At 36.1% G+C, this 13,429-nt stretch overlaps 2 protein-coding genes across 2 annotated transcripts; both read right to left on the reverse strand.

Annotated features, from left to right (window-relative positions):
- Window positions 1-944: 944 nt before the first annotated feature.
- Window positions 945-2,347, reverse strand: LOC121261419 (E3 ubiquitin-protein ligase CIP8). The gene has a single exon (XM_041163773.1). The coding sequence runs from the start codon at window positions 2,208-2,210 to the stop codon at window positions 1,137-1,139; it is 1,074 nt and encodes a 357-aa protein (XP_041019707.1). The 5' UTR covers window positions 2,211-2,347; the 3' UTR covers window positions 945-1,136.
- A 9,467-nt stretch (window positions 2,348-11,814) lies between these two features.
- LOC121261421 lies at window positions 11,815-13,091 on the reverse strand. The gene has a single exon (XM_041163774.1). It carries the CDS (start codon window positions 12,333-12,335, stop codon window positions 12,015-12,017), a length of 321 nt encoding a protein of 106 aa, XP_041019708.1. The 5' UTR covers window positions 12,336-13,091; the 3' UTR covers window positions 11,815-12,014.
- Between the last annotated feature and the right edge of the window lie 338 nt (window positions 13,092-13,429).

A 13,429-nucleotide genomic window follows, 5' to 3' on the forward strand; every position in this document is an offset into this window, starting at 1 on the left:
CAGATGGTATTAAATAAGTATCATCGTATGCCAGTTAATCACTTGGCTTCCTTCTTAAGGATATCTGCATACATACTTCTCAACTATATACCACACAAAATGATCCTATTAATTTCAAGTTTCTTCATAAAAATCATTAAGCCTCTTTTCGATATAAGAAGTGTTTAATATCATCTCATCTCATCATTACAACGTTCCCAAATTCTCACACAAAAATGTTACTATTCATTCCAAATCTTGTCATCCCCAGTAAATAGTGTCATATTTCAAGGAGTTTCTTATATCTACCACTTAAATGGCATGAACTTGAGAAATGTATCACATCAAAAGTGCTATGGAAAATGACAAAGGCAGTGATGAAGAATAGCCTTACTCAAAATAGAATGAAAAAGAACAAAAAAAACCCAAGTGTTCTAATGACCCTTACTGGCTATTGAACTCGGCATGGATGCACAATATAAGAGTGGACAAACCATCAAACTATAACTGAGAGCTAATACCTAAGAACAGATATGCATACGGCCTGCTAGTTTTGGGGACTCCAAGATGAAACTAGAAAGTATACACGGGGAGGAGGGGGGAACCTAATCAAATGAAAATGGAATATAAATTCGCCTAGGCAAACAGCCACGACCTAAGAAATGAAAAGGGGCAGGAAAATAGCCAAAATGATATCAGGCAATACAAACACGAAAGGTAGTTAGAGCAGGCAAAAAAAAAATGCATTGCGATTATCCAAAACTGAATGGCCAACCAGCACTCATGAAACCTCGCCAGAGGACAATGACTTAATCAATGTTTGAGCATCTCTCCACTGTAAACCCGTCTCGTTTTGCCTTAATAGAAAAGAGATATATGTATAAAACAAGAACGGTTTGAGAATCAAATTGAAGCCGCAGAGGTTGAATCTAAAGCTTCTACTCGTGCTAAACAGGCTAAGCTAGTGCAAGATAATCTCAGAACTTTATTTATGAAGGGATGACATTGAACATAAGCAACACCAACTTGAGTTAAATACTATTTACATTCAGAAGAAACGGAAACATTTCTCAACTCTAATATACTAGTAAACAAACAACCCAAAGTTCATAAACAACTTAACATTCCCCACAAAAAAGGGTGCATACCGATTCGGATCAACCTGAACCAGAATTATCTCCACCGGAACCGGAAGCTCCAGAGGCACTCGCCCAAACTTTCTTCTTCCTCTCCTCCTCGTACTCCGGATCATCCGTTGGCAGCTCGAATCTACAAACCGGACAAGAGTTTCGGGATCCCAGCCACGGGCCAATGCAATCGCCGTGGTACTCATGCGCACAGGGCAATTTCGTGGCCGTTTCGCCAACGTTGACCATGTCCTTACATATAGCGCAGACCAAAGCCTGGTCCTCCGACGCAATCTTCACCGTCGGTAAAGTTGACACGGTTGATTTGGCCGCTGGTGGGGGGCCTCTCCTTGCGGATATATCGTTCTCCGCCAAGGCCTGCAGTAACGCCTCGTACCCATCTGCGTCCACGTAATCCTCGGGATTACCGACGTATCGGTCCGATTCAGGAACCTCGAAACGAAATTCGATGGAGGTGTCCTCCAGGCCCATCAGAATCTCGGCCCAGTCCAAGATCCGGTTCCGCCCGCTCCTTTCCCGGGGCACAAAGTCCTGGATCCGAACCCGCAGCAGATCACGCCGCCTTCGCCGCATATCTTCCTCATCCTCATCTCTCTCTAGTTGATCTTGATTTTCCTGGTCCTCGTTGTCAGATCGATCTTCTTCTTCGTCTGCCTCGTCGCCATCCTCTGCCTCTTGATTTTGAAACTCAGTATTGTTCGGATCTTCGTCTTCTTCATCATTATCCCATCCATCGAGCTCAATCCGGAGAAAATCGTCATCAGGAGAATGGTCCCGAGGCGGTGGAGGAGGCGGGTGATCTTCACGCGCAGCCTGCGCCATCATACGGAGGACCTGAAGAAATTGTGAGCCCAGAAACGGATCTTCAGCCTGATCGGATGATCCAGAAGGTATAGCCGACGGCGGACGCGACGTAGCAGGAAGGGATTCGACAAAGCCGTTCTTGCACTCGTGGCAGATAACATCTGGGAGATTGTCTAGGGTTTCGATAGAGACACGTTTCTCGCAGTGGTAGCACCAGTACTGCAAGGTTTCCGTGTCGGAAACTGGCTCCGTCGGTGTCTGGTAAGGGGTTCCGGCCATGGTGTTTCGGGTTAGTGTTAATCCGATACGGCCGAGGCAAACCCGGCACGAGGTGGAGGCGGAAAAAGAAAGGGGTTGGGGGTGTTGGGGAGCTCTAGGGAAATTGGGGTTGGATTAGATTTTTGAGGATTGAAGGAAAAGTGGGATATAGTTAGGTGGTGGTTTGCCTTCGATCTAGAGCCGTTCGATGGGAATGACAGCGTGATTACGTGGATTTGAAAAACAATCGAGGCAGTTAATGCTAACTTTTGTCGAGTTTATCTGGTGGGTCTACCAGTGCCGCCATGGGTACATGCCGTTCCTTCCGCATCAATATTGGACATTTTTCTCTCACCAATTTTTTTATTATTATTGCTTTAATAATGTACGGTTGTTAATTTTTTCAAAGAGATGTGCGGTTATTAATTATTGAAGAAATAGAGTTTAAATGTGGAAGATTTGAAACAGAAAATTTTGATTTGCTTTTTTTATGGGGTTTGATGAATTCTCTATGTGTTTATATCTTTAAGAACAATATTTTTTCGTCTCATATTTTTTGACGATTTTAACCCTTACTTTTTCAGCAAATTCTCATTTTTTTACTATTTTCAGCAAATTCTCATTTTTTTACTACTTTATGTATCTCTCTCATTGTTGGTCCTATTTCTCAACTTAGACCCTCTATATTTTCTCTCTCTACCCCTCGCGTCCCTTGGCGCCATGCACTCATTGTCAGCCGGACAACAGCTCTCTCTCATTGTCAGCCAGACAACAACTCTCTCAACCTCTCCTACGTTTCTCCCTCGTAGTTGTCGTGCACTCGCCGTAAAGAATACTCATCGAGTTGTCAACCACTGTTTGGAGCAGATCTAGCCTCCAATTCTCACTTTCATTTGCTCTTAATGAACTAATAGTTGCATGCATGTTATAAATTTTGTTGTCTATTGTAGAGTTTGAGCATCGATTGCAGAGATTTGATACAGGGGTGTTGAAAATGAAGAAAAAAAATCTTGTCGTGCGTCGTATTTGTGGGTTGTTCTTCTTTATTTTCATCGTTGGTATGCACTGTCGTGCATGGTGCTTGTGGGTTGTTCTTCTTCGAGTTTAGAGTTGTTAGCTCTTTTCTTTGGTCATCGGTGAAAGAGATTTTGGAGCTGAGGCGTCGAATATGAATTCTCATTCGCAGCCGCATCGGTTGCTTTTGTTGTTGTGGGTTCCGGTGTACTGTGGATATGTTGATTTCTAATCATTTTTCTCTTCTTTATCTGGGACGTGATTCGCATGGGTAGCTCAAAATGTATTCCTCATTTTTTTCTTCTTGAAATCTGTTCAGATTAGTGTATAGGTCTCTCTGGATCTCAGGGATGATTCCAAGTTTTTCTTGCTGTCATTGTTTTTGGGTTCAAATGCTTTTGAATTTATTTTATTTTCTTCTTTGTGCTTGTTGGGTTTTCCTTCTCCTTTTTTTCTTTGGATATGGATCTTGTCGTGCAATTTTTGTTCATCGGTATGCAACATATTTTTTTGGGTTTGTCGGTTATTTCATGTTAAATTTCTCATTTGTTATTTTAGTTCTGCTTTAGTTTTTTCTGTAAATCTTCTTTTTGGTTTTCATCAGCAACTGCTAGGCCATATCTCTAGTCTTTTTCGGACGAATCCATCCAAAAAACATTGTCCTAGGAGTAACACTGCACCCACCAAAAATTTGTCTCAAATGTGTGTCCCGAAAAGCACATTTCATTTTTTTATTTTTCTTTTCTTTTTTTCATATATTTTTTAATCATTATAAATATATTTTTTAAAACAAATAAAAAATTCACAATATCATTTAAAAGCACTTCCTTAATCATTAAGTAAAAAATAAAAAAAGTTTCGAGACACTTTCAAGACACATTTTCGGTAGATTTAGCATTTCTGTTATCCTGGATACCACATACGGTTATCACAATTTGATTCACAAGTTTCCATATATCTAGAATATCAACATTGGTGCAAAGTGAAGCAGCACAGGTGTTGTTGTTGAAATACTCATATTTTCTATTCTTCCTTATGAGTATTTCCACTATTATTTTTTAATGGAATGTAGTAAAAGGTTGTTTGTGACTGTATATGGAATTGATGAAATGCTTAAGCTTTATTGGGTTTAGCTAAAGATCGGTGGTATTTGGCTTTGGCAGGCACTCAGATTTTAGCAATAATTTATATATATAAAAAGAAATAGAAATGTGCCGGGTGCTAAAATATTTACTTTTGATTTATTTTTTGTTCAAAGGGTATTTTTGTCTCCAAATCAAATGTTTTATTATTCATGTTTTAAATATTGAAATAATTTTATCAGTTATATTTTCTCAAGACTCGGATGATGTGGATTTGTTTTTTTTTTTTTTTGAGTTTTGAGTTTTGGGTTATCTTAATAATTGAAATTTGAATGATTATTTAATAGGTCATCTCATAAATCATGTCATGGCGTAAATATTTTTACCCATATAATGATCTGTCATCTTCATATTATATAAAATGATAGAATGAAAATAATAATATATTTGAATTCTAAAACTATTTAATGTTTCTGCAGTTAGGTCTCAAATATAGTGCCACTAAATGGGTCATACATATTTTATGCTTGTTAGTAGTTCATTTATAATTTTCATTCTCCATTCTTTTCAGCTCGGTTGAGTTTGCTGAGTCAATTGGACTTCTCTGTTCTACCTCCAATAGCTCCGAGATAACCGACAACGCGTTGAATGTATCTATTTCAATTATTGGTTTTGATCTATTGAAACATATATTTGGATTGAAAAGGATTTTTAAGGAGTCTAGCTTGAAGCTATGTCACAATGTTATGTTGGAAATGTTGATATTTATGATGCCCTCAATATATTCGAGATTTTCAACTTCATTGAATTTAATATTCATTTTCCTCCAATGTTTCTTCTATATCGACAATGTCATATTTATTCTTCTATTCATTCATGCTATTTTGATAGAGGTTATATAGAAGAATAATTCTAGAGCCACCGCTAGGCTCCCGTTGGGCTCTAGCATGTATTTTTTTATCTGTTTTTTTTAGTTCTTTTTTTATATAGATTTTTTTAACAATTTTAAATATTTAAAAAAAATAAAAAAAAATTCACAGCATTGTTAAAAAATATTTCCTTAATCACGAAGTAAAATAAAAAAATATTTTTTTATGATTTCTTATTTTATTCTGTGATTAAAGAATTATTTTTTAATATTTTTGTTTTTTACTTTCTGATTAAGGAATTTTTTTTTTAATGATGTTCTAAATTTATTTTATTTTTTAAAATATTTAAAAGTGTTAAAAAATTTATATAAAAAATAAATTTAAAAAACACACATAAAAAAACACATGCTAGAGCCAGCAGGAGCCCTAAGCGGCGACTCTAGCATTGTCCTATATTTAATTGGTGATTTATATTATATCTATTTATTTATTTTAAAGCTTGTAAAATTTAAGAAATATGGATGGAGGAGACTTTTGATATATTGAATAGATCATAACATATATCCTCCAATAGATACAAAAGACATATTTGTTATTCATTGAGTATACTTCTTATTCAAAGTACATTGAAATGAAGTCATTATCTATCTTAAAAAATTATGCTTATTAAATTAATGGTTTTAAAATTCATTACTTTCTCATGTTCCTGAATTTTTTGTTTTGAATTATCTTAATAATTAAAGTTCAAATGATTCATTATTATGTGATCTCAAAATGCATATTGTTGTGTGTATATGTTTAGGGAAATAACGATATATCATATTTATATTATATAAAATCATAGGATTAAAGTGGTGATATATTTGAATTCTAAAACTGGTTGATGATTAAATATTTAGGTCTTAACTATAATGTTACTAAAAGGGTCAGAAAATAGTTTTTTATGCTTATTGGTGGTGTGTTCCTAATTTTCATTCTTCATTTTCTATTTAATTGGTGATTTATATCATATCTATTTATTTATTTATTTTAAAGCCTATAGAATTTAAAAGTAACTTGCCTTGGAATTAGACCAACTAAATCATAACACGTATCCTCCAATAGACACAAAAAACATATGCTTGTTATTCATTGAATATGGTTCCCGTTGAAACTTGGCCAAAATCAAATTGTTATGTATTTAAAATAAACCCTGCTTAATAATAATTAAAATTGTTATGTTACTTTTCCATTGTTTGACTTTTGAGTTTTGGATTATCTTAATAATTAAAATTTGAATTATTATTTATAAGGTCATTTGAAAAAGCCTTCATAGCTTCACATATTTTGACTCTCTCCCATTTAATATAACAGAACATTTTCCTTAATTTCAATTCATGTTTCTGGATATCAAGACTTTGAGAAAACATAAATATTTCAATTTATGTTTTTGTTTATACTTTACAAAATCTGCAACTTCCATTCATTGCCCCAAGTATTTCTCAACTGAACATACAGATTGTTTGATGCATCTTTTCAATCTAGAAGGATTTTAAATGAACATTGCTAATTTTATTTCCAGAACCATGAGAAACTTCATATTATTTTCTATTTTTAGGTTCTATTTGTTTGATGCATGTTTTCGATCCAATCCATTTGTTTGATGCAGCCAGTATTCATAATTCTTTATAAACTTTGATGCATGTAACAACACATTAAGCCAAAAATAGTGTAAAAAATTATCTGTGGTGTGCATTTTCTATGTTTTTTTTACTTTGAGTAAGCTTATGGAGAAGTCATGGATAATCACAAGCTATTGACATCATGAAATTCACTTTCATGTTTCTCATTATAAATTACTCCTCTTTATGTATTAGGTGGTGGATTCATAACACCCAATTACTGCATTTATATTTATTTACCATACTTTATATTTCCTATATTTATATGCTCCTAGATTTTTAATAATCATACTTGAACTCTAAATTCATTTAATATAGGAACATCTACTATATGTCTAAAACATTGTAACATTGTGTTTACAAAAAAAATGGATCATACAACTAGGTATAGATGTAGATCAACCAATGTTTTTAAATTTGTACTGTACCAGCCGGTATTTAACATACTAGAGTAGTAACTGGTACAAGAAATATATGTGTTTTGTATCGGGTCAAAACTGGTCGTACCGGTGCATTTCAATCAATACCAACCATTTTTAGTGTACCGACTGAAATTATTATTTTTTTATAATTAATCTAAACAAATTTACATTTTTATAATTTTCACTCAAATCCTCACATCTGAATGTTATTTTCTTAACTTTTTTTAATTTCATTTTCTAGATGACTGAAAATCAAATCCTTACTCCCATTTTTGTGATGAAGATAAGTAATTGTTTTTCTTTAGTAGTTGGATTGATAACTTAGAATTATTTTTGGGTTTTATAGATATATGTTTTAACTTTTAAAAACTTGCATTGATATTATTTTGAAATATAATTTATATATATGCATAATTAATTTATTATATATAAACTATCTCGAAACGGTATCTGAAATGGTAGTGGTATCAAAATATTTTGTTCCAATACTTTAATCGAAACGGCCACCGAAACAGTATTCAAAACTTTTAGATCAACTCCAGAAGTAGTGCCACAAACATTTCAATGTTCTTTTGATAAATGACGTGGATGAAGACACCACATGATCTCTACATGCATAACTCCTAAAACTTTGTAGTAACCACCTGAATGATGAAGAAAACAATTCCATCATATTTTGGTGTTTAAGTGAAAAACTGTAATTTGAATTCCCAACAAACAGGTTTTATTTCCCAAGCTTGCTTCAACCTATGGTTTATTTAAACTTATTACTATTTGGCTTAATAGTTTCCAACTGAAATTACATTATTATCCTTCTTTAGCTTATAGTTATAATTTCTTTTGATTATATAGAGCACATTTATATTTTTTATGAACTTGTTTTTCTCTCAACAGGAAAAACGTGCCTCGCACATTACCCCACTACTAGTGTACATATATATATATATATATATATATATATATATTTGAAAGAGCTCTAACCTTTTCCCTCTTTGGAGACCTATTAGACCATGTTATGGGCCCGAACACTAGCCTAACCCAATAAACATTGAATCGAGGATTTGACCCACTAGAAGGATATAAGTGGTTATCATCGAAATGATAACTACCTAAGAATCTCAGGAGAGATGAGTTTAGACGTTAAGATAAATTTTGATATATTTATGAGAAGTTTAAAAAGGTTGTGGGTTCCACATATAGAGAGATATTGAGTTGAAAAAAGTTGTGAGTCCTACGTGTGAAGAGATTTTAAATTAAGATAAGTTTAGTAATTTAAAGATTAGATATTTGGATATTAGAAAAAATCTATATTTAAATCGAACTCAGCTAGATGCACACACAACCTTAAATAGTTGAGAAAGTCATATAAACAAGTAGATGAAAAATCTAACATTCAAAAAAAAAGGAAAACTATTATATTCTTTATACGAGCTCATTAACTTTCAAGTGGAATTATTTTTTGAAAAACGAAAAGAGAAAAGAAAAGTAAGGAACCGTATCTTATTTTAATATTAGAGCCCCACAGGAAATGGGTTATCTAGAATGGGTTGAAAATTGGACGTCTAAATGTGAAAGTATGCTTCAATGGGTCCATACTATTTTCTAGGTATAATAATTACGGGTCCTGGCCCATCCGGGGCGATTGACATCAAGGTCTATTCTAGTAGTACCATAACGGACACTGGGTGGCATTTTTCGTTAATTTTATTTAAATACAGAAAGAAAAATGTGATTGGAATTTGGGGCCATTACCGACGAACTATAAAATGAGATATTTGTCTTACAGATTCCAATATTTAATGTAGACGGAATTCAATACTTATATATATGTATATAAAATATTCAATTGGGACATCCATATTCCTTAAAACTAAATCGACAAAATACATTATATCGACATATGATTAATTGATTAGGTGTCGTAAATCGATGGTCTGCAGTTCATCTTTCGTCTTAACGTGTTTTCCTGTACCATGTTCGCAGGGTGGTCAATTTTTCCACAATCTCGATTCTCTTTCTTGGACACTAATGTCGTTTCATGGAAAAATAAAAATAAGAAATTTATCTTAGGTTGTCTCTTCTTGACCCCGTCCTCTACGTCGTTTTGTAATGCACCGACACTCCGTATTCCCCAATGCTACCCAGATTGGCAATAGACAAAATAATTAAGAAAAGTCTGGCTATGTAGCTGCCTATGAAATTAGGGGGAATTTCCAACTCTAATTACTTTTAAAAATCAAGAAATATTTCATCCTCCTTTCATCGTCTTAGTCCTTTTTCTTCTCGTAAGAGGGGTGTTGGATGAGACCACTCACTCATATAAGACGGACCTGATAGTAGGGAGGAAAAGAGGCTCCCTAACCTGGCGGGTGAGGGAGCTGGGATGGCCCGACAGGCACCCTGTAAGTAAAAACATTCACTAATAATTGAGGACCATTCAGAAAGAGTGCCAGTAGAGGCTGCCCCCAATGTGGAGATTTTAGTTACTATCCTGGGATGTAATATATCTTCGCTTTCTATAAAGTATCTTGGCCTATCGTTGGGTGCCTCTTTAAAATCTAAAAAGATTTAGAATGATGTAATCAAAAGGGTGGAGTGCAAATTGGTTGCTTGGAAGAGGCTATACTTGTCGAAAGGTGGTAGATTGACTTTGATTAAAAGCACTATTTCTAACTTACACACCTATTTTTTATCTTTGTTCCCGCTTCCCATAAAGGTGACTAACTGCATTGAGAAGCTACAAAAGGATTTCTTATGGAATGAATTAGGGAAAGAGTTCAATTTCTACGTGGTTAATTGATCAACAATTTGTACCCTAATTTTTGAGGGAGGGTTGAGGATTCGTCACTTGATGAAATTCAATCAAGCTCTTTTGGATAAGTGGTTGTGGAGGTACCAAAATGAAAAAGAGGTCTTATGGAAGTCTGTTATAGATTTTCAGTTTGGGGAAACTTGGGGAGGATGGTGCTCGAATGAGATACGAGGCACTCATAGAGTGGGTTTGTAGAAAAACATTAGGAGACTTTGGGGGACGCGAAGTGAACATTTTGTTGTAGGCGATGGTTCGCGTGTCCCTTTTTGATTTGATGTATGGTGTGGTAACCATTGTTTACGATATACCTTCTCTACCATATTTGCGATTGCTAGAGTAAAGGAGGCATCGATTGCCGACCTTTTGGTCTTTTCAAATGGCACCCCTCAATAGAATATTAACTTCATTAGGGCAGCTCATGATTGAGAGTTGGAGTCTATTACGAAATTCTTTACGGCATTATATTCCGCAAGTATACCAGAGGGCTTTGGAGACAAGATGCATTGGAATCATTCTAAGAAATGTATATTCTCTGTTAGTTCTTTTTACCAAAAGCTCACAAACTCCGAAATGTCTATATTTCCGTGAAAGAGCATATGGAAGACGAAAGCTCATTCAAAAGCAGCTTTCTTTGTCTGGACAATATTTTTGGACAAGATTCTCACCACAGATAATTTGAGAAAAACGACGGGCGATTATCCTTGATTGGTTTTGTATGTGTAAGAAGCATAGGGAGTCACTTGATCATCTGCTTTTACATTGCGAGGTGGTCAAGGCTATATGGGATGATTTTTTTCTCAAAAGTCGAATTGTCTTGAGTTGTGCCTTGTAGATTGGTGAACTTCCTTGCAAGTTGGAGAGGACTACACAGAGATTTTTCAGTAGCGGCAATTTGAAGATTGGTACCATTATGCATGTGTTAGTGTATTTGGAGTGAGAGAAATGCTAAATGTTTTGATGATCAAGAGAGAACTATGGATGAGCTCAAAGTTTTCTTTTTTAAGTCATTGTTTCTATGGGCGGGGGCTATAGTTTGTAACCTCTAGTTAGGTGCTTTTCATGTATGCTTCATGTATACCTGGCCTTGCCTATTTGTATGAATACAATATCTCTTATTAACTATATAAAAAAAAAAAAAAATGCGGACCATTCATCCATCGTAATTGGCTTTCACTTAGAAATGGAGGCCTTTTTATCTTCTATTTTTGTTTAATAACAAAAACAAGGAATTGGATAACACCAATCACTTGAGATGGCAACTCAATTTACGAGAGATCGGAAAACCTATAATGTCTCCAGTATTTTTCATACATCTTAATTCTCGTAACTCTTGAACCCATAAAAATAGAACTCCAACGAGACAACGAGACACCGAAAGGTACCATAAAGCTACAAAAATTCAGAAGTGATATCGAAACAACTCAGACAAACCTCCCGACAAATCCGTTTGACAGAAATTGCGCGACATCTAAGCCATTCGACGCATTACCAAGATTACCAAGAATAGAATACAGACCATAAAACTATAGATCTACGCACAATGCATACATCAAGGCTATCATTTCAAGAGGTTGGCTTGGCCATTTTTGGGTTCTCTATCGTATCGTGCTGCTGCTGCTAATACTACCGTCAGTTCAATCGGTCTCTCCTACCCCCACCCCCCCGCCAACATTCCAATCATTCATCTCCTTCCTCCGTATACGAACACGTTATGGAAGCAAAGGAAACAGCACGGACAACTAAACAAACACACTGGGGCCTTTACTTTATGCACAAAACTGATTCCATTCGATAGTAATTATTACATGTACACTCTTCCTCTCAATCAAAATAGCAAACACCTCGTGGTTTTTAATATTTAAAGACAACAACTCAAGCAACAAACACCACCAACCAAAAAGAAGACTTATGTATCTTACAGTGTTGAAACCCTTTGCTCTTTGCTTTTTTCCTTAAAGCTTGTTTTTACAAACGGCCGTGTGGGGTTTGCTGCGGTAGCCTGAACCGGACCTGAGAAGCAGGAGACTTCACCGCCACGCCGTGCCAACATATACCACCCCTGCACATTTCGTGGGCGTGCTCGCGCGAAACTGCATACGTGGCCTTGCGGGACACGTCCCATGTCAGCGTCCCGATCAAGATGAGGCCCACCACGATGGTCGACACAATCAGCACAAAACCACCACTGAAGCTCCGGCCACAGGCACACCCATAGACCTTGATCCCCGCGATCACGGCCACATAGATCGTCGTCAAGTTCCCCACCACGCAGTCAGACAACGCCATCTCCGTTTCTATTAACGCTTTAGCTCTATGGATGGTTATTGAAGCGCGAAGGGGGGTGGGTATTTAAGGAAGATTAAAAATTGGGAAACGACTCGGGAGTTGAGAGTGAGGCAGAGGGGAAAGCCGCAAGCAAATCTATGGAGGGATCGGAGAGGGGAATTAATGAATCGTCCGGAGAATGTCTGGGGACTTGATTATGGAGTCGAAATTACGAAAGTAGGGCTAGTTCCGATGTCTGATGTAATGGCGTAATGAGCTTTTATCTTCAAATTCTCGGTGGTTTCTCAGAAGGGGAAAGTGGAAAGGTATCTACTTATGTTCGTACACCCGCCGACTTTCGAAAACCCAAACAGATATCGCCACGTCCTCTATGTTGTAATCCTGCCTACGTGGCTGTGCTGTCGTCCAAAGTCTCCAACATTTTTTCTCCCATTCTTCTACTGTAACGACGTCGTTTCTGTCATGCTTGGACAGTTTGAAGCAGATCAAGTTGCCACCTTGTTATTGGAGGCGGCTCTTGGAAACGCCGGGCTTTCAATCTTTCCGGGGTGGACGGTTGACGATGCACCAATTCCAAATGAACGTGCGGATCTGAGCCACGTTTTACAATATTCTTAGTGTGTTGATGGGCAGGCCACGTATTGAGAGTTGAGCATTGAGCTGTAACCAAGACAAAACCTCTGTATAAGTGATAGCGGCCCGCAACTCTGGGTAGGAAGGACTTCGCTGTTGCTTAAAGCTGCTTCTTCCCTACTTAAAAAATGTCAAAGTGTTTGATTAGCGATAATGAGATTGAAGGGGAACCCATAACCATAATGCGCGAAAAAATATTTGAGGGGTCCAAATTTAATCGGAACATATTCAAGGCTTTAAGCAAAGCCTACTTTAGTTGGGATGGATGGTTAAACGTAGATAAGGAATAAAATCTTAGAATATTTGGATCTAATTATTTTCTATTTTTAAAGAAAATTATTTAATACTTTGAGTGACTTACCACTAATAAAAATAAATCGAGGGAAGCGGTTGGATCACCCCCAAAGCATGTGGTGAAAAATACCATCTTTAATGACTTAAAAATGGTACTTTTGAAATAA

This window comes from Juglans microcarpa x Juglans regia, chromosome 4D (genome assembly GCF_004785595.1).
Source record: "Juglans microcarpa x Juglans regia isolate MS1-56 chromosome 4D, Jm3101_v1.0, whole genome shotgun sequence".
NCBI classification, from domain to species: domain Eukaryota; kingdom Viridiplantae; phylum Streptophyta; class Magnoliopsida; order Fagales; family Juglandaceae; genus Juglans; species Juglans microcarpa x Juglans regia.